Below are 22,576 nucleotides of genomic sequence, written 5' to 3'. Positions count from 1 at the left end.
AAAAGTTGGGAATAATTCAGAGGCTAATCTGAACAATGCCGGCCGTGTGTCTGAAGTGCTGGTAAGCATTCAACAGACTAAATTAATTCCCACACATGGGCCAGCATCCCAAAGGATCATGCTGATCAGCATCTCTGGGAACAGGGCCAAGTCCTGCAAAAGACCAGACTGACCTCCAGAAGTGCTGCCTCTTTTCAGACCAATGGGGTAATGCAGACTTTGGTACAGAGATACCAAAGCCTCTCCCTGCTCAGCTAGTGACCGCACTAGTTTTGCAGGCAGTTTGGGTTAGGGCTGCCCAAGGGAAAAGTTGTTTGCTCAATGATGTTGAAGCTGGATGCAAAGAGATATGAACTCTGCCCTTTCTTATCTTGCTATGTTGTTTTCACAGCTCAGCACATCTCCTGTATGAACTACCCTAAGAACGTCTGGTATGGGTTTTACCCAAGGTATTTAATCCATTTACTCCAGGTCAAACTGAAAGGAACCAAACAATTTGTCTGGGTATAACCTTGCCAGGACTGCAGGTAGAATTCTCTGAAGAGAGTCTGAAAACCTCTGCAGCCTGAATACTTATGTTCTAGATGATGATAATTTGGGAATTTAACTATAATAGTGAGTACTACTGTGAAAGACTTTTTTTTTCCCCCCAATAAGCCTTTCTAGAATCACTTTTGCCATGGGAAATTTTAACATAAAACATGAATTAAGATCAAGAAACTGTTTTGGAGAAATAAAATCTCCATTTTGCTCACACTTCTGGCAAAACAGACAGAGCATGGCCAACTTTTGGTTGGCTGTCTGCTAGAGACAGGGTTAGGTGGAATGCCCTGTAGTAAAATGATATATTGCTGTGAAATCTTAAGGAAGAAATACCTTTCAAAGAAAAAGAAGCTAAATATATAAATACTTGAAACCTAGAAAAAACGTCATACAGTTCCTTTCAATCAGAGCATATAATTAATTCTGAGCTACCTTGCTACCTTGCAGACAAGAAAATTGCCATGTTTTGTTTAATTTCACATATACCTCTAAAGTTAATTTTATTTCAGAGACAATATTATTGACAATATTCTACTGTGTAAGAATAGCTGTGAAAAGCTTTCTCTTTTGGTGGATGGCAAGGGGAATCATAAAGTATTGATTTAATACAATAGACTCCATGCTCATCTGTACTGCGATATAAACTTACTGGGTTAAATCAGGACAGCAAGTACTGTTTCTACAGCTCCACATGTATACATTGATGCTATAATCTTCAAGAGTGATAACCTACTGAAAAATAGCATTGCAAGAAAAGCTTACTAAGTAATTTAAAAATTGTAGGAAGCTGGACAAACTCCATCCCCTTTCTGGCTTTCCAGGAGAACTGCACTCCTTCCTTTTGTTGGCTCTGTAGAGCTTGATAGCTGCTTTGAGGACAAAAAAAAAAATCAGGGTGTTGAGGATCATGGGTTCTTCCTGACTGCCTGCCAGGTGGGGAGTGTCTGGTGACAGCTGTGTGAGAACAGGATGGGAAAATGGAAGAAGGTGAGGGAGCACAAGGAAGTTCTTGTGCATGTTGCCTTGGCTGGCAATGTGGGCCTTGTATTGTCCCATGTCTATTTTCCAGAAGATGATTTTAATTGTAATATTTAGAAGTACAAGGCATTAAAAAATCCTCTTTGTTGAGACATCTCTTTCTAATACAGCTCTTTCCCAAACCTGGATTATCTTAAAAAACAATGTGTTATGACAATATTTTAATGTCTCCTGCTAGTCACCTTCCTATAGGTTTTCTTATAATTGTATCACTCTATACCTTAACAGGAGCAAATTTAATTTTCTACAGCTTGCTAACACAAAAGCCTCCAGTATATTAGCCTGACTTTTCTTTAAAGCAAACAAGAATAAACACATTTGTAAAAACAGTTCTGCAATATTTGTCCAGCTGTAATTGCCAAGGAAGAGATGAGAAAATTAGAGAAAATAATTAACTACCACTATTCATCTACAGAATACAGCTTATTTTTAAGTGGTAAATTATGGTTCAGTATTTGTTTTCCTATAACCAGGAAGCACAAGAAACACATTCTATCTTAAGTTCCACAAAACAAATGATTTAAGACTGACCAGGGAGAGAAATAATGAAACAAGTATTTGTTGGAGCATTTCTTCCAGAACTGTAATATGAATCTTACTTACATTTATCTTTATTAGACTGAAGAATCAAAGATCATGCAAAGACTTTTAAAGCTCTATGACAAGTATTAAAAGCACTTACATAACATTTAATTTAGCTGCCCTGCTCACTAATCGTATTTGATGGAATTCTTTCGGTCTTATTGAAGGTACTCAATTCCCACTATTATCTGGATTCAAAGGGTAATGTATGAAGAAAATGAAAATGAACTTCTCCCATTATTAAATTACTGTGAATTAATAAATGAATTTAGGCTGCACTATAATTTTGTTAGTCTATTTATTACTTGGAACCCATAGAATAATCCTGCTTGGAGATACCGTGGTTGCAGCTGATAACGTATTATGAATGCAATTAATATAAACATACAGAAGTTAATTGATACATCTTCCCTTTCTGTTTGAATGAGTTAATTAGATTTGTCTGTACTTTAAAAGAACATATTTACTTCTAGCTAGCAAGACAATTTTAATTGTCTAAGTAAGTTTTTAGAAGTTATTATGTTCAAACGTAACAGCTACTCATGCAGAGTACAATTAGCAAAATATAAAAGCTTATCAGATCTTAGGAGGAAACTTTTTCTCTCCTTTACCTCATTAATGAAGTCCCCGATGTCCCCAGGATGAGGAGCAGCTGATCTGACTGGATACTGAGGTTCTGCATGGATTGGCCTTTCATCAAGACGTCTGATTCCAACAGGTTTGATGGCATCTGGTTCCACAGTGTCAGGCTGCTGGAGCTGGCTCAAGTCATAATCCTGCAAAATATGAAACAGAAGCAGTACGTCAGGAGAATTTCAAACGATATCTGTCGGGGGAAATGTGAGGAGGAAAAAAGGGAAGATGTAAAGTATCATGTCACCAGAAGTCCTATTTTCAGGATTGTAACGCTTACTGACAGTAAGGCAATAACATTGTTATTTGCATACCAACAGGATGTTATTTGATTTATACTCCCTGAATCTACCATTTTGATTCTATTCCATCAGATTTGTAGAGCTTCTCATGTTTTCCTTTGAGAAGCAAGGATTTGAGTAGTACTATTAAGAGACTAAACACTTTGCCTAGTAATGATGATTTACTGCATGGAGCAAAGATGCCAAATCCAACTCTTCTTTTTCTAAGCAAATAAATGCCAGAAATTCTCATTCTGAGAAAGAGGCAAGCACACTGCTCTGCAGTGTTTTATAATACCTTCAAAGAATGAATTTAAGACTCCTTGCGGATTTCATGTGGCTTCCCTAATATGTAAGCCAAAGGGGGGAAAAATGTCATAAGAAGTACAAAGCTTATCAGATTTGGCCTTAATTCTAAGCACTTTCTCAAGATTACTTGTGTATCTGTGCATTAAGTACTTGATGCCGCATTTTCAAACTCTGGCAGACTGATGAAGCTAGCATAGCACTATGAATTCCAATAAGCAATATGTATGTATAGAAAAATTTTAATTAGATGAATGTTTATGTACTTTAGAGAGATATGCCTGAATACTATTTGAACAGTGTGATCCATTTCAGCATTGTCATTCACCTCACTGTTGTCATGTCTAGAAAGCACTCGTACTCTAGGATTCCTTCACATAAGGCACTGGTAGAAAAGCAGAATAAAGAACTGGGCTTAAAGGCTTAAACTAAAGCCATTCATGAACTATCAGTAGACTGGGGCTCACGTCAGCTCCACTATATGCCAGATACACTGCCCCACAAATAATCCAAGCAGTTGAGGAACATCCTAAATAAGCTCCTTTATCATCAGTCTCTATTTTTCAACAGTGTTGCTCTGGTAAAAATCTTACTTATAATCTCAACTTGCTGAAAGCTGGCTGTGCAGACAATTACTTTTTCTTTGATTCCTAACTGTCTGCTAAGGGAAGGAAAGCAAGTGTTTACTTCTGCTGTCACAGGAGGTAGGTCCTTTTTGCGAGTATTACCGCCTGTGACCCCCAAACCAGACTTTTCAACAGGAGGAGGGGTCTGACAGCAGTGAAGGTAGTTTGTTGGAAGAACTGTAACTGACTGTCAAAATCCACTACACCTTCTAATTTGTTACTTGGGTCCACAGCTCACTGCACACAAACATACAGTCAAAAAAGGTGGAACAGCTCCACTGAGATCTGAGAATGCAGTTTCATATGCTTTAATTAGATTACAAGTTCCTTGGGGCAGAGCTGTAACTTCTACCCTTTGGTTCTTCATGTACTAAACAGAAAAATAAGTGATCTCCATGAAGCAGTATGCACTGGAGAAAAGTAAACAGAACAGAACGTTTTATCCTTTCCTTTTATATTACATAAAATAAATCAAGGTAGTTTAGAGAAGTGCCATCAGAAAATCCTATTAAACAGAGAAGGATGTACTTTTTAGAATTTATAAATATGTAACACAAGAGTGCTTTTCACACCCACCCGAAAGATGAAGGTAAAAACCACCAACAGGCAGAAATAAAAGTATCTTTTTTCTTTTATACTAAGCATTTCATTATAGAGGGATTCAAATAGGTATGGTTAGTTAAATAATAAGGTATTAAATCCAGGAAAACCTCTCTGGTCATTTAATTTTTATAAAGATAAATGTTTTTTCCACCCACTCACATATGCATACACTTGTTTCTGATTAGTGGTCATACAGAAATGCAATATGAATCAAGTCAGTCACCCTAATGTCTTCTCATCTAAGGCCATCGTCTTTTGAGTATGTACAGTTTGAGTCACCTCCAGGCTCTACAGGAACAAAGACAGCAAAGATTGCCATCTGCAAGGCAACAGCAGTGCAGAATGTGTCCTGACGTGGACCCCCACTTTGGTTTTATTTTCTAGGATAATTTATGACAGTGCCATCTAGCCTTCTATCAGGCAAAATTTATTTTGCAGGTCTATTAGTGTCTGGACAGGAAGAAAAGATACATTGTGCTTATTACACCAGACTCTCAAATCTCTCTTATCATTAAAATCAATAGTAACTGTACATCAGTCAGGTATAGCAAGTCATCCAACATCTCCCCAAACTGGCTCAGTGCCGTACAAACACAGCATCATGCAACAACGCCACCTGCTTCAACATTCTGTCTAAAGTCAAGTCTACTCAATTAATGTAAAGTAAAAGAAAGAAAAATGTTCTAAAGAGCCAGGGTATAAGCTGTTCAGTGCTGCTGAAATTCTGTCTCTTCACTCAATACTGCATTCACAGCTAGAAAAATAGGAAAACTTTTAATGTTATTACCTTTTAATGTAATTACTTGAAGTTTCTGAACAGACTTTACAGTTAGTCTAAGCAGAGTACGTTATGATAGTTAACTGCAAAAGTGACAACTAAATGGAAAACTATGGCACATCAGAGAGAGAACAAGACATGCTGGGGTAGGTTAGGATAGCCAGCTTGAAGCAACATTCTGGGTAATTATTTTTACTCTCTTGTTTCAGGACCACAAGTCAACAAAGTATTGTCTCTGCTCCAGTCGTTTTCCATTTAACCTGTTCATAATTACAACCTGCTGAGGGACTAACAAGGAACAAGATTAAGCCCTCAATTCAAAATGTACTTGAACAAAAGCTCTGAGCATCTAATTCACATGGCTGCCATTTTTTGACGGATTTATTTATTTACACTGTTTAGCCCTAACTCCAGCAATTTTAGAAGAAATACCTCTTTCCCTTCCTTCAATTTGGATTGAAGCAAATCCAAACAAAGAGTTTGAGTTTTCTCAAACTTCTGGACAAGTTTAGATTGCTGATGGAAGGGAGAACTTCGCATTAGTTCTTCTCTACTGGAAGGTTGCTAAAACATATTAGTTTACCCCCATCTTGCATTTAACAAAAACTCAGGCCTTTAGAAACCAAAAATTTAAATTAGTCTGATTGTCCAAGCCTGCAGTCAACAGGGAAACAGAAATGTCCCATTCTACTACAGGGACCTAAGTGAAGCGAGCTGAATGATCTCTTGTCTTTCCCCTGGTTTATAAAAGGATCTGATTTCACTGGATGAGACTGTACAGCTACTTTTTAGACAACTGGTGGTTGAAGAGATGACAACTTTAATGCTTTATTCTATACTTTTCTTTATGTAACCACCAGTACTTCTGTCTCTGGTTCTGGCATCACTATTTGGTCTTACTGAAAAAAGCCCTGACATCTGCATTGAAGCAGAAAAAGTTCTGCTTTTGATTTGCTTTTAAGAAAAAATAAAGTCATTATGTACTAAAAGGGCATTTTATCAGAATTTGCATCTTGTGAAATTAAATAATCCAAAAAAACCCCCACAAAATAGCACCAACCTCCTCCAAGCTGATTATAGTGACTTTAGTAGCTATTTGCTTACTTCTAGACAGCTTTAAGCAAAGACTGAGACCATTACTAGCTCCCACCTCACATTCCTGAAACATGAGATCCCAGTGAGACAGTGCTAAATGTCAGAAACAGCTACCCAAGCCCTACAAATTAATCACCTGAACAGATGTGGAGGCAGAAGGGTCCAAAATCCCAAAAAGCACTTCTTTAAGAACATCTATAGAGTAGTTGAAAGCATAGTGCAAGTATCTCAACTTGAACAGAAGAAATATCCAGAAGAGAAGAAACTGCCATTTTATACTTCTCAGTAATTGTTGATTTACAGAGAAACAAGATAATGTAGCCTTCAAAATCTCTTCCCTTAAACAACTTTCTCTTGTGCAAGGCAGCTATTTATTTAGCAGCACTTAAGTAATAATCTCTCATACAGCAGTCAGCAGTTACAGCAGTAGGAGAGATTTCTTTAAAAAAGTACCTTGCTCTCTGACTGACAGTTACCAGATTCTACAATCACTGAAAAAAAAAAAAACAAACAAAAAACAACCACCAAACCTGAGGCAACAGGCCAGGAAATAAGAGTTTCTAGGAAGCTTCTGGTTTTATAAAGCTAACACCCCCCTCACCGGATTAGCTGTTCTGGTTGTGTTTGCATTTTAGAAGATGTACTTAAGTTCTTGGCAAAAGCTGAACAAAGTTAAAAAAAATTACAGTAACTGGACCTGCTTTATATGAACGCATACTGGAGTATTATAGAGCACAACTGTGAACAGCAGAATCAAACCACAGCTCAGTAAAAGTATAATTTGCTACACATATACAGGACTGACTGCTCCAGATAGGAAAACTCTGAAAATATTGAAATTATATCTAAATTGAGCTTTCCACTAGTGTTTTCACTAACACTGACACATCCTAGTACACGCGACCTGAGTGACGTATTCATTAACGATTTATGAATCAGGTTTCTCTGTTATCTCAGAGCTCTCATCATATTTCCTGGCCATTCATTAGACTGTGTTCATACACTTTTTGGAATGACTTGGGTTTTTTTTTACTTTGTACAGAACTAAAGCTTTGGCTATGTATGAATACAGGCCTGGCCAGATGAGTAATATAACAAAAGCACTATAATTGTTTCTCATTTTCAAAGGATGTAGCCTTTCCAAAGCAATATGAAAGTTTGAATCTATCCCCATGCAAGAAATAATCAATTTAATTGTCACAAGATCACTTAATTTGATGGTGAGAGCTGGAAGTGTCATTCACTGAACAAAATCAGCTGTACTGAAAGCAGCACTGGCAGAAGTTTGCATTTCACCCACCCCTTTTACAGGATGGTGCTCGATTTTATTGTTAGCTTAAGAGAACAGAGCAAACTATGACGATGTACGTATGGATAAAACACATGTTCTGCTTTGCCTTTGTGTTCCAAAGACAATTAATGTCAACTCCAATAGAGAAATGGGATGGGGAAGCAAGGGAAGAAATATTTTACACAGCTGACTGTTCCCATCTGCCAAGGTCTTTTAAAAACAGAGAAAACTGAAGTGAAAAACAATCCTGCTAACTTCTTACCATTCTACCCCAGACCCACTAAACATCACCCTAAAAGCTATGAGAAATTTGCACATAAAATATTGGTCAAGTTCTGCAAAATGTTCCAACTTGCCCTAAATCCTGTATCTGCTGAAATAATGAGACTCCAAAAAAGGCAAAGCACAGAGGACTGACTAGACGTAGGCTGCAGGTTAAAATGTCTGCGCTAACAGTCACTCTTTCTTTGCCACTCACTTTTTGATTACTTTCTGCCATACTACTTTTCCCATTTTTTTTATGATAGATGCATCTAGAGTATTACAAGTTAATAATTTTTAAGATAACCAAGAAGCTAGCTTATCTTTTTTAATAATAAAAAGGTTAAACTCCAGCTGCCGATAAAACACAGTAACCTGCGTCAGTTCTAGATAGGATAAAATAAAACACAACACAATTTTGTAATGGAATTATGGAAACATTACTTTTGGACGATAAGATAAAGATTCACCATGGAATGACAGTAATTCCTCCACAGGAGCACTGCACGAGTCACTCATTCAAAAAAACGAAGTTAATGTCTTAGTAAACAAACACAATATCCAAAATAACTACGTTCTAATTATCACATTGTATATTCCTAGGAATATCTTAGCAATAATTATTTCATTCATTATTTCATTCATTAATGCAATGCAAAATAACAGTTAGAAAGTGAGAGTAAGTGATCAGAATAACATTCAGATAGGCTGGTGAAAATAAAAAATAATCAAGTGGATTTATAAAGATCATCAAGTAGGTAAGGACCATTGTCATGTTTACAACCGAGGTTATGAACAGCACACAAGACCAATGCAATGTTAAGATGTAGGCATACAGAAAGTTATGATAATAATAAAAAAAATTTCAAAGGATTACGCAATTAATTTTTATCAATGACACACAAATGGTGGAACAAAGCTACCCCTTCTACAAAGGAACAATTTCTGCTTAGAATTCAAATTTAGATCCTGTACACATAAAAAAATAAACCATTACGCTTTTATTTTTAATGCTATTATCATCTTTAAAATAAATTCTACTTTTTTTTATATATATAAATGCGTAATAAAAACATGACAAAAGCAAGCTATTGACTAATGTATGAATATGCTTGTAAGAAAAGGTGATGTAGAAAGGAACAAGCAGAATCACAACAAAGAACAATACTTTGAATAGGAGTAAAATAATTGCATTAGAAACTCTGGTGCTGAAGAAATCTGAGAGCAATATTAAAATACAGGTTCAAAAGAGCTGATGTGCAATACTTTCGAAGAATACCACCCACTTCCTTGGGCAACTTGCTTCAACTGGACCACCTGAGTGAGCAAGTACTACTAAAATTCAGAATACACTACAGAAGTGGGCTCAAAAGAGATGAGAAGATCATCTGCAATGAGATGTATACAAAAGCAGTTCAATGGAAAAAAAAAAAACGTATCACAGTTATCAGGCTGACATATGCTGCATGTATCCCAGTTGAGCACTCACTGCCTTGCTGTAAATCACACGAATGGCCTGAGATATGCGATAAAAACGAATTAGTGATGCTTATGGGCTGTGATCTGCTATGCGTGTGAACCGCGCTGCAAACATGTGCTAAATGTTTTAACACTCAGCCAACATGAGGTTTTGGTATTTTGAGCTGAGAATAGTGCTACAAGTTAGGAGCACATCATGTCAGGGAAGAATATCCATCATTTGTATCTCGTACCTCCCGTCCACTAAAGAACTACAAGCTCTAGATCGCGCAGTCCATTAATAATCGAGACAGTCACCACCAGCTTCATAATCTGTAATTAATCTAGGTACATCTATTTTAGAATATAGCAAACTGTAGTGTGTCATCCCCCCAAAACTGCTGGGTTAAACATGCAGGTGGAATTTTAAAAAGTCCCAAAGCAAACAAAAAAATTCCACAACACCTACCCCCTTCCCAAACCAGTAACTAAACCAGTCCCATTGACTTATGTGGAATGATGCTGACTTAAAACCTCTCATGGCCCAGCCCCTGTAAGTCAGGTAGCCAAATTCTTAAACAAAATCCTGAGAAGAATCACAGACTTGCTATCTGGAATACCTCTGCCCTCTCTCCTTCCTCTCCTGTCCCCAGCTTCTGCTAGTACGGTGATCTTTCCTGATACCTGGAAAAAGTGTTTCTGCCTGGACAACCAGAGTGCTATACAGCTTTCAGAGCCAGTTTTTCAGCCCAATTTCTGAAAAACAAAAGTTCAGGTGAAAAGAGTCCAGAACATTCCTGGTGTTCACAATGCCCTTCAGTGGGGGGCAGATTGACTTCAGTTATGACCCACAACTCAAGAGCTTTTCTGGCTTAGGGAATTAAAAGTGTTTTTCTCAGCTGCTGTGGAGATCACATGACCCTTGTGTACCTCATGTCAGGCTAGAGAAAGACTATGAATCATTCAAAAACCTTAATTTTCTTTACAAGCATCCAGTCTAGCAGAAGTGAACAAAGCAGGCCAGGATGGTCTCAGATGGGATTAACAGGAGACCTTCACAATGGAATAAACTGTTCTTCTATGACAGACTTCTTCACATCATAATTCCTTGGAAATGCTAGCACAGGAGGAAAAAAAAAAAAAAAACAAACAACAACAAAACAAAACAAAACAAAAAAACGCCAAGTACCAAGCAGGAATCCCACCTTGTTGTTGACAGCTGCTATGACTCAGAGGAACTAGCTGGAATTCGGAACTCACCAAATTTGTTGCAGGAGACATTAGTCTGATAGCATGTACAAAGAGTATAAAAGGAACACGCTAAGCATGCTTTAGGAGTTTCTGGGTCTGCTGTGACAGCTAAGAAATGCAACTGCATAGCTTCCAAATAAATAAATAAACAAACCCTCTTAAATAAATAAACTACTCCAAAAGCAAAACCACAAGTCTAAAAGTAGTTTGGTTCAGATTGTAAAGAATCCTAAGTTCTAGCCCTTCAAACCCTGCCAGCCATGTCTTCAAGTCACCTAAACATCTGGGATAAACAAGACATATATGAGGCCAAACAGGGCAAACCTTCTAAGTATTCACCCCGAAAAGCAGATGACTGTAAAAAGGTCGAAGTAATTTGCTTGTTATAAACAGAAGTAAGTAATTTTAAAAGGTACAGATTATGAAAATATCTGAAGCTTCTAAAATACTGTTTTCACTGAGATTCACATGAAGCTTTGAGCATTCTCTTCTATTTTGCTGAATGAGATGCACCTTGGGACGGCTGGTTCTGTGTTTCTGAGTCACCTTGTGCACTGCCTTCTACTGAAACTGCTTGTTCAATCAATCCTGGTGTTTTTGCGGAGAGTGCACCATAAAAAGTTAATATTGATGTATTTTCCTCTGTCATTTGCTGATGACTTGTGCATGCAAGGTTGACATGAAATAATTTTTCTTGATTTTAATAGAACAGTGTCAGTTTTATCCTATGAGGCCTCATTCTGAAAACAGATTTATAACAGTCTCATGCTTTTTTAGAACACTTCAACTTCGACACTTTAATGCTTACTTTAACTTTGACAAAAATCTAAAGACCTTTATGGCCAATGCTTTTTGCCCACGATGTTCTGCACACAGCTTTGCCCGTACAGGACTCTGCTAAGCCACGGTTTGCAAAAATGAGATTACTACTTGTAAAGAACTTGTTGGGACATTTCAGAAGCTTAGAATTCCAAGTTCTTAAATCTCACATAAAATGCATGCAAGACCAAATAAAACCCAAGCAAATACAATCTTCCCTCTTTCCCCTGGGCACAGGAGGTGAGGGGGCAAGGAAGAAACCAAGAAGAAATGAACCCAGGAACTATTATCATCTAGCTAAGCATCAGTGGAAACTACATTTTACAAAACATCAGACCAACATAAAGTAAAATCATCTCCCTGAAAAGCAAGACAGAACTCATTTTCATTATCCATTGTAGATACAAAATTAAGTGCCTACATGAAAGGTTTCTGCTCTCTTTTCAGCCATTTTGGACAGCAACAAATTCTTAACTTTGGAGCTGTGGGAGAATCTACCCCCTTTTTGCCTACACAGTGGTCTAAAACTCTCGCCATAGAAATGGTTATAAAAACTTGCTATACTTTGTATGAGCTTTTATTTTCTCTTCCTGCAATGTTTGTTATGTTTGGAATGTATAAAGACCCTTTAGATCCTCAGACACTATGGTCTACTGCTGACTGGATCAGGAAAGGGACCAGAGTACCTGCACTATGTTGCTGGCAGCTCAGATAATTAATTTGCAATAGCAGCCTTAAGAAATCAAACAGGGGATTTGTGGCTAAAAATCATTCAAGTTTCTATAAAGCCCTTAAACCTCACCATGTCTAGGTGCTTCCTCTGCTCACTGTGAGAGGAAAGGACCCTAATTTCACATTTCTTACCATTTTACTGCTGCTTCACCCACTGAGAGTTTTTCCTTTCATTGCATATGCTACACTCATTCACTGCTGGTGAAAGGCTGCACTTATGGATGGTTTACATCCTGCTAATCTTTATGGCACTCACACAATGTTACCTCCTGCTGTACTACCCTGACTACACCTCTCACAAAGAGAGCACTTTCACAGGAGAGGAGCACAGTACAAGCTGGACAGAAGTGACTTCAGCACCATTTATAAACTATTTAGTATTTTACTCTCATTGTACCGTTACAACTATGCTTACAGTTTCTGATCTGCAGCTCAACCTCTCCCAACACTACTCTAGCATCACCTACAACTTCCCAATGAACAGTACACGCTCTGAGAACTTCACTGACTCTGTCCTGAGGGTTGTGTGGACAACAGTTAAAAATAATTAAAAAAAAAAAAACAAAAACAACACACACATGAAAATTGCTAAACAGATCCTCCAGAGAATTGTGGGTGAGGAGCTGGGGATATGCGAACTGGAAAATTAGTTCTCACAGGACTGAGTTTTCTTGATATTTTTTTAAGCATGTAACTCTTGATGCAATAACAGATGTACAAACAGGATGCAATTCTTGTATTCAAACTATCTGTGTACAAACAACTGGAATACATACATAGACTCAAAGGGTTGTCATCAATTTATTCAGTAACATCAGCAATTTTCCATAACTGAATAAACTGAAGTTTCCTTTGTAAATTGCTTAAAAAGAGTTACGCAGAAAAGCCAGGAAGTAGAACGGTACTTGGGGAAATGTAGGAAGCATGGAAATTACTAATGGGAACACAAATTTCAGACAAACAAACAAGCAGAGGGAAGCTATAAATGTCTGTACCAGTGAAGGGAGACACTTTTCAGACAACTCAAGTGCCAGATGACTGTGACTGGGGACATGTGGAAGAATTACACTAAATTTTTCAAGGCTTTTTACTGGAAAATTTCCTAGGCTCTATTATACGCACTGTTCCCTTCATAATTATTACAATTCTACCACTAATAATGTGCATAAGTCTAGTGTTTGTCATGTCCATAAAGCACTTAATAAACCTCCTCTGAAGGAAGGAAATCACACTGCTTGGAAATTCACTGACTTGGAGAGAGAGGGAAACACAAGCTATTCTTAGCATATACACATCACTCCTAGTCCTCTGACTTATCAGCACTGGTTCAACCAGAGGTGACATGAGAGTAAATGCATATGGCACCTGCCTGGGAAGGTATCTGAATGAACACAGATGTGCCCTGACAGCTACTTGTAACATAAATAGTTTCCAAGCTGAAATCCCTGTAGTGGCCAATCTGTCAATAGCCAAAATTACTATGTACCTAGAAAGGCATCCACCCACCACTATAAAAAAGGTCATATTTGGAATAGACTATATTAGGCACTCTGCACTGGTGATTACGTACAACAGGATCTCAGACAAGGAGTGAAGAAGGTTTACAAACTGCAATGAGAGTGAAAATTAATTTTCACTTAAATACAACAGCCTTAGTTGGAATATGGACAAAATGCTGCCACTGCAAGTGGACAAGATACTGGTTTTATATCTCATCCAAAAGGCAAGCAATTAGTATTTCTGGAATTGCAAAAAAACCCAAGGAGAAAGCAATGTTATATTTCAGGTTTTTAAAATATTACTCAGCGCCTTCATTATTTAATGCAATAATTAGCTACCTATCGTAACGTGTCATTGGAAAAAAAATAAAGTGCAGAGTAAAGTGCAAACAATTAAACATTCCTCACCTGATCTTCTTCTCCACCACCTTCTTCATCATATTTCAGAATGTTGTCCCTCACATCATCTTCTGGATCAATCAAGAGCTGCTTTGCCTGACGTTCTTTATCACGGCGTTTCATCCATACCACGAACATTAAAACTAAAACTACATTGCAAAAAGAGAAGACAAAACCACATTTTGATTCTGAAGTAAAGCCATGGAAACTGTATATACTTAACACCCAAGATTAAAAAAAAAAAAAAAAAAAAAAGGAAAATAAAAGAAAGAAAAAAGGAAATAAAAAGAGAAAAGAAAAAAAAGGGAAAAAATAGAAGAAAAAATATGAAAAGAAAAAAAGAAAAAAGAGAAAAAGGAAAAGAAGAAAACAAGGGGGAAAAAAAAAAAGAAAAAAGCCAAGAAAGTTGGTTTTAACTGTTCTGGATGTGCTTGTTTCTTTTAAATTTAAAAAAAAAAATCATAGAAGGCAGCTTAAGCAAAAGAAGTTTAAACTCAGGCTACTAGAGGCAATTTGATTTGGAAATCAATCACATATTCAAGGTCGTAAGTCACAAATCTATCCCACATCTGCAAAATAAACTTGTAATGAAAAGAAAAAAGAAAGGTCAAGCTTCATAAACCAGTGGATTCAGAAGGGAATCTTCTCCAGTAGCGGCAAGAATTCTGAAAAACTATATTATTTATATTTTTTTCTGCTATGTCCCAAGAATGTATCGCAATTTATACAGTTTAAGTAGCTTTGATGTTTGAACATCGCCAAGCTTAGGCCATTTTGGCATGCAACTCAGCAGTCCAGAGAACAGACCATATTGTTGTCTAAGTCTAGATTCATGTTTAGAAGGAAGACGAATCTAGACTGAGGAAAATACAGTGGCATTTATAACTATATATTGTTAATCTTTAATCTTAACAATTTAAAGTTATACTGTTTACAAACTAGAGCTTGTTAAAGAAAACCAAAAGAGAAACAAAACAGAATAAACGTGAGTAAATGAATTTGTAATACAATAGGCATGTTTCCAATTACAATCATCTTAATGGAAAGAAGTTCCAATGTATCTAGAATGTCAATACATTAAGAATATCTTAAATGATTTGATAGTTTCAATAAGGCTCTGTTAATTCAATATCTAACATTTTAAGAGTATTTTGTATCAGGAAAATAATTGTACTGCACTTGTGTACAGCCATGGGCTTAGGCAGGCTCAAATACTCTTTTTTTTTTCCAATTACCCCTTTCCATTATTTTGTATGTTCTAGACTGGTGCTCAGCATACTCTGAACAGATTAATCCCCTTCTTGTGTTCCACCACAATCAGAAATCAGTTAACCATAATGTGTAGGAGAGCTAGCATCTAATTTACTACACTTGACAAACACTTAGTCATGATGTTTAGTCATTGCCCCTATTGAATGAACTTGACACAAAAATAAAATACTAGCACAGCTTTATGTAATACTTAAACACACACACATCTCTGTTCCTGCATGGCTGCCTGCTTGTCAGGCCTTAGATGAAGGGCTATGATATATTACTTTCCAAAATCATCAAATAGCCTACTTACATTAATCTGAAGCACAACAGTAGTAACACCAGAGCACTCCCTAAAGGCACCATTACCTGCTGTGGGTGGCATCAAATCACATGTTTCCAGAACCACAAGAGGGACCAGATGGTCTAGGGGATACTCACATCTTCAACCTGGTCACTCGGTGATGCAGCATAACAAGTGCCCATGGGCACAGATGGAAAACTTCTTTCGCAAATCCACTGTGGGGCTTAACTGCCATGCAAGTGCTAGTTACGATCTGTGTCACAGACTCCCAATCCTTTACCATCAGAAAGTTTTCATACTTGTCCAAGACACTAAACTAAGCAGCAACAACTCTTGGACTTTAGCCTTTAATCACTGCCCTGTCTTTGTCAAAGTACATGGGACTAAAACTTAAGATGGTACTTGCAAAAGAAAAAAGTTACGATTAAGATATCTATCTACTTACTGAGCAGGATGATGATACAAAGCAGAATCGCGATGATGGCACCAGTGCCCAGCCCTGTGCCAACAATCCGGTCAACGTCAGTGCAGTCTCCATTTATGTCACATTGGCAAACTTTCACTTTCAGCACGGAAGTGCTGGATGCATGTGGGTTTCCAGAATCTGTAATTACTATGGGCACATCGTAGATACCAGCCTCCAGGAACCTGATCCTTAAAGAGAGCTGGGCATGATCACCTGTGTGTGAAAATAAGGCACTGGTTAAAAAGTAACGTATTGCTCATAGGGGTTTAAAACAGTACTGGAAAAATGGCTCATCCTTGAGCTCTGCATTAAATTAATTGTTCAACCCACTACATGACACCCAGGATAACCGACTTCTTCATTACTGTGAAGATCTTTAGTTTCTTAAAATTTCTTGTTCTTACTTATAGTAAGGTCCTTTCCTATTCACATCAACCAAACTGATGTGTGTTGGAAAATAACACAGAAGTAAAATACAGAAAAGCATAAGCAAGAGTTGCTTTAAAATGATTAAGACTTCTAGAATGTTAATTACCACTAATTCGCACAATAGTCCAATTCCTCTTAATGCCAGCAGGTGTGTCAGGCAGCTCAAAGGCAAAGGGGCCTGCATTTGGATCTATGTCGGGGTCTACAGCAGTGATGTTAATAGCATTAGGCTGTAGTGTTTCACAAGTCGTGGCTTCTTTCGGGTTCACTTGGGGGGCATTATCATTGATGTCCAGCAGGTGTATCTGAAGTGTGCCAGTTCCACTCATCGGGGGGATTCCTTAAAGAAAAGAAAATGGTATTGAGCCTGTTTTCAGTTGGGAAGTTACTTAACTGAAATCGTACCAACACTTTTCAATTACCACATAAATGTGTTCACTCAGTTTGGGGATTCTGTCTTTACAAGCCAATCTAACACTGTCACTGCTCTTGCTAACACACAAATTCTTATGTAGTCTGTCCTCAGAAAAACTGCCCTACTTAACAAGAATCAGCAAATAACTGCAGATCCCCAGAACATGGACTCAGTGACTTTACTGACTAGACCACCAGTTCCTCTCCAGACACAGTCCACATTGAATGCTTCAGAGAAAAAGGTGCAAAATGGGGGCACTTTATGCTCTGAATAAATGATTTTATAACTTTGAAGACTTATGATCATCCTTTACTACAGTGCACTATTTAAATTCTTTCTAATGCTGACTTTCAGCATGCTAGTTCTAGACATTCTTGCTATCCATATCGAATGTGTGATGCTTCCATAAACCTTGCTAAAGTCACACATTTATGTGAACATGTGGCACTGAATTTCTCCGTATAATTAGCAATAGTTCTCATCCCACCACCCCCCATAACCTTCCAGTTCCATTTAATTTTGTTCTCCAGAACAGAGCCAGAAGGACAGAAGTAGCTGATCTATGTCTGTTATACTGTATCAGTTCACAAAATTTTACCATTTGTCTTGTTTCCAAAGTAAATAAGCCCAGTGCTTCAGTTTTCCCCTCTAATGCAAGAACATTCCTAACTGCACGTATCTTGCTGGTATCAGCTATCAACAGGACAGCATTCCAGCCAAACTCAAAGCATTTGTTTCTGAGCAGAGACTGTTAATTGTAATTAACCAACTGACAATGAAAAGACACTTTTCCCTCTCCAGTGCTGTAGCACTAAGGTATTATAACTAAACCAGTGCCTTTCTTCAATCACATAGAATTATTTTTCAGCCCATTTCCCAAGTAGCTCTGAAACATAGAAAGTCTGACACTAACAAAGACTTCCAAGTGGATGTATTCTAATAGCATTTTCTTTACTGAGCCAGTAAAACTGAATACCATACAACTACAAAGAAGAAAACATTTTGAAAACATATACAATGTTGATACATACCATTATCAGAAGCAAGAAATGTTGCATTGTACATATTGTTTTGCACATATATTGACTCTCTGTCCAAAACAGCTGTAGTAGTTATTTGCCCATTAACAGGGTCAATTTTCAGCCAGTTTGCAGGATCTGAAAGTTTTGAGTACCTGTGTATTTGATCACAAGATGTGTTATTTATTTGCCAACATAAATACTGACAACAAAGACAGTATTAGTATTTTGGTTTCTTTAAATTATATTTGGAATTTGGAGACAATATTTCACAAATTTCCATGTATTTATCCTTCTTGCTAAAATTCTTGAGAATACATTAAAAACAGTCCTACATTTAGATTCTTGAAGAGCCCTGTCATGCAAGTTAAATCATTCAGTTACCGTAAGCTACATAACATTAATATTCAGAGTCAATTAAAGTACTTCATTAAGGACCCCTCTTGCTTCTTCTCTACCTACAGAGCTGTTCATACCAACTTTTATCTTATCAGAGTAACAACGGATGAAGAGTGTTAGAGTAGCACTAACTCACGTTATTCTGGCACTTGCAATATTATTTAATTTTTTTGAGGCCCCAGTTTTACTGCATGCTTCTCATCTTAATTTGAAAGAGAAGTGTCTTTCGAAATCATCCTTTTGTCTGACCAGTTTGCCCTTTGACATTAACCAAGTGCAAACCATCTTAAGTCATTAAAAATGTATATATCTTGAAGCCCTTATGCTATCATGTCTATTATGGTTATGTCCAGAAATGAGCAAAATACTAGCAAGAGTTAGCCAAAATTAAGAGAAAATATAATTGTAAGAACATTGACATTGAAAGGAAAGACAGAGTTAGTTCTGGAATTTCCTCCACATGACCTAAAAATGCTGTTGGACAGGCTAGGAACCTGAGTTCTAGCCCAAGGCTATTCACTGTGCTTTAGCTTTGTGGTCAATGACCATGTGTTAAACGAGGTACGTGAAAATATGCTTCAAGATTTCCATATTGTATTCACTCTTCTCATTTAGCATAGTTTAACACATTACACAAATTATGATCAAATTACAATCATAGCTATCAGTACAAGAGTTCACAGATGGGCAACAACAGCACTTTGTATTGCTGGAGAATAAACGAGAATAAAACCCTTAAAATCTGGTCAACAACCTGATGTGGTTTTGCTGCCGTATCAAAATTATTGGTTAATTTACATTGCAAACGATCTTAGTTCACACAAGCATGTGCCTGCTCTGACTGAATTTGCTGCGATGGCACGTAACACAGGTGCATAACTTCATTCTACCTCGATGAAGTGAGACTTAGCATTAGAAGATGACCCAGTTTACGCATGTATGAATGCTGGTCAGGTCACCTTCCCTACAGCCAAAGATCCCTTTAAAGAGAGCCACATGGGAGGTATTGGTATAGCTGTGTGCCATGGTAAATGCGGTCATCTCATATACAGTCTCTTTGCTCCTTTACCCATTCTATAACACAATTATTGCATTTTAATTATTAAATAACTGTAAAATGTTTATACAGACCTCAGAGAGGTTTGCTGCATGTAACGATCTGGGTCCTGAGCAGTGAAAGTTGTCAGCATGCTACCAGGTAGTAGCCCTTCTTCTTGACGTATAAGCTTAGGGTTTGGAACAAAATATGGGCTCTCATTCACATCGATGACTGTAATAGACACAGTTGCTGTTGACTGAGGAGGATGCTGAATCCCCTTAGCCAAAGGCACTTGATTTTCCGCAGCTACAGTAAGCACGAACATCCTGTTGGTCTCGAAGTCAATAGGCTGGGAAAAGCAAAGAGCAGGAAGTGTTAACATTAATTCAGAATAAAGCACTTTAAAGCACATTTTCAAACATCATTTGTAGTGCTTTTCTCAAAAATGAGCACAGATCCTAAAGAGAACTTAATCAATGTAACAGCTCAACACAAGACTGAGTTTAGGTGTTGCTTAGCAGAACAGCTAGAAACCTTGTAATTCTTGGATTTAACTTACTCCAGTACTGCCACTAGCAGTAACTGAGGAAACAAGTAGTTTCATCAGAAAATTATGTAGAAACCCCCAGCTTTGTGCCAGGCACTCACATGAGCAGACATGCTTCCTGAGGAGAGAAACCTGTCTATCTCTATTATGAGGACGAAGGTTTCTTTCAAACAAGATTATGACCTTATCTAGCCCCAAAGATCAAGAGTTTCCCATGCTCTTGATGTTTCATTAGAAAGACTTTATAATCTCAGCTAATTCCACTGCTGGTATACTGACAGCTCCCAACTTCACAGTCCAAGCAACCTTCAGTTTGGGGACTTCTTCACTGAGCCAGAAGTCCAATTTAAGGAGAAGTAAAACCATTCTGAGGTGAGGGTTCCTCTGCCGTGCTGCACAGGGGTGAAGCATTTCCCAAGACCTGGTTCGCCTTAGCACTATGGACTGTATTCCTTGAACCAGTTTCAGACTTGAAGGAATCCTGTACCTTACAGGGGCAGTTGGCACCTGATAGTATGAAGTCAGTGACAAGAGACAATCCAATGTTCCTTACAGCTTGAGAGATCAACTCATTGCACTGCCAATAAAAACTGCAGGCAGGCTTCCAACTCTTCCCATGTCTGGCTGCTTAAAGGAGTGCTGCTGGCTAGGCTGCAGAACTGCCATTTACCACCTCAGGCTGGTTCTCCTGTGCTGTTTAAGTGCCTCTGATTTTAGACAGTATAGCTAGCCCCGCTCTGAAGAGCCCCATCATTCCCTTGCGTTTGTAGGAAAAAGTTCCTTTACAATGAGGCACCCACATGCTGCTACTCTGTTGTTAAACCAGGTCAGATGTAGTAAAGCACTCAAATGCTCTGGCAGAAGAGGGCATAGAATTTGTTAAAAATAATTTTTTAAGTGAGCTAAGCTATTTCAAACAAGTTAGATATCTGGAATGTTAGGCTTGTTTCCCTTTATAATACTTTAGTTTAAACTTGTACATTTTTACAATTCACTTTTCCAGACTTTTCTAGTTTGATACCATTCCTAGGTCTGAAAAAGATGCTTATGTGCCTAATTACAAAGCACAGACACTCACATAATTCTTGCTGGAAGACTGCAATAGAACAATTGGTACCTCTGGGGAAGTGCAGTTATAGAACAGACACAGTTCTTAAAAAAAAATCTAGTGTGAATTACCACTGTAGCTGTACAAAAATTGTACTTTTTATCACCTAGATACTGAGAAAATAAAAGGAAAAAAAAGAAAAGAACTAAGAAAATAAAAAAGTGATTTTGTAATTTCCAAATGGGAACACTGACATCTCACACTTGACTTTGTAAGTGGATCAGCCAAAACCAGAGCAGGCCAACTCAGACACAAGACACTTATCAGAGGGCCATGAGGAAAGATGGCTACTGCCTAGGCCGGTTTAATTATAGAACAACACTGTTATTATCACTTGAAATAAGCCACCCCTCAATACAGAGCTGTGTTGGCTAGAGAATGTAGATAGACTGGTTATTCTATAAATGGTATTTAAATGCAGTTTTAAAAATAGCCAGTCTTTAAAAGCACCTTGTAGAAGTAGCCTCCCATCTATCACTTTATCCTCTCTGACTGTGCCTTGACTGCCTGTATCTGTTCCTTAATGGAAACATGTTGACATAAAAACCGCAGACAACAAGCGTGACTACCAAAGGAGGCCAGGAGGTAGGAAGCTGTTCCTTTATACAAGCAACAGATACTAAACAAGTGCTTTTTCACAGACTAATTTCTATCTTTTGGCAAATAAAGCTTCAAAATCTGTCATTTTTAACAACCTCGCCTGATTTAAAAAACGGATTGGCTGGAATACTATTGATAGTATAAGCAAGAAAATGCTCCAAGAGATGGATGGCTTACTTCCACAAGACAGATGGTGACCATCCATTTTGCTCTCCAGACTTCTGCTGGCCTCAGGAGGTCACATTTTTCCCCCCTCAGTGGTCTCCCACTTGATCCATCTCTGCTTAATTCTCTGAAGCACAAGCATCTCTTACCTTCACAACAGTCACCAACCCATCATTGCTATTGGGATCGGTCAGGATGGTAAATCGACCTGTTGGGTCTCCTCCGGTCATTCGATACATCGCATTCCATGCAGGCGTGTGGGGCTGGTCTTTATCCGTTACCGTCAGATTTGCTACTATCACATCCACCCTGTTTTCTGGTACTTCCCCGTAGAACTGGGGAAGAAAGGAGAAAACATTTCACCTCAGCTGCAGAGGCATGGAAGAGCCATGCCATACTGAACATTCCATCAACATTAGGGAGCGCATCTCTCTTCACTGGAGCTCTGACAATTTATCTAACGAAGTTTACCTCAGGCCACCCAGAAAACTGATGGTTTTATTCCCTTGTCAGCTTTTGCCTTTTGGCCTAAGCAGAACACTGCACCTAAGGGATATTTGTTCTGCACATATATCAATCCTGCCTGCCAGTACACTATTTAATAAGTAATAAATATTTACCATCTGTGAATATAAT

The 22,576-nt window shown here is 37.9% G+C and overlaps 1 protein-coding gene across 1 annotated transcript in view; it reads right to left on the bottom strand.

The window, feature by feature from the left end:
* The window catches only part of CDH2 (cadherin 2), a 115,901-nt gene that overhangs the window by 5,792 nt on the left and 87,533 nt on the right, over window positions 1–22,576 (bottom strand). Inside the window, exons 9-15 of the mRNA XM_082043885.1 lie at window positions 22,090–22,275; window positions 19,613–19,869; window positions 18,095–18,237; window positions 16,755–16,988; window positions 16,199–16,432; window positions 14,205–14,344; window positions 2,775–2,939 (exon numbers count right to left, since the gene is read on the bottom strand). Of these exons, the coding sequence (XP_081900011.1) occupies window positions 2,775–2,939; window positions 14,205–14,344; window positions 16,199–16,432; window positions 16,755–16,988; window positions 18,095–18,237; window positions 19,613–19,869; window positions 22,090–22,275 (1,359 nt within the window). The remainder of the gene's footprint in view (window positions 1–2,774; window positions 2,940–14,204; window positions 14,345–16,198; window positions 16,433–16,754; window positions 16,989–18,094; window positions 18,238–19,612; window positions 19,870–22,089; window positions 22,276–22,576) is intronic.

Source organism: Streptopelia decaocto (assembly GCF_964273445.1).
Source record: "Streptopelia decaocto genome assembly, chromosome: 2".
NCBI lineage: Eukaryota > Metazoa > Chordata > Aves > Columbiformes > Columbidae > Streptopelia > Streptopelia decaocto.
The sequence above is the reverse complement of the archived record's forward strand: the minus strand, read 5'-3'. Positions and strand labels throughout refer to the sequence as shown.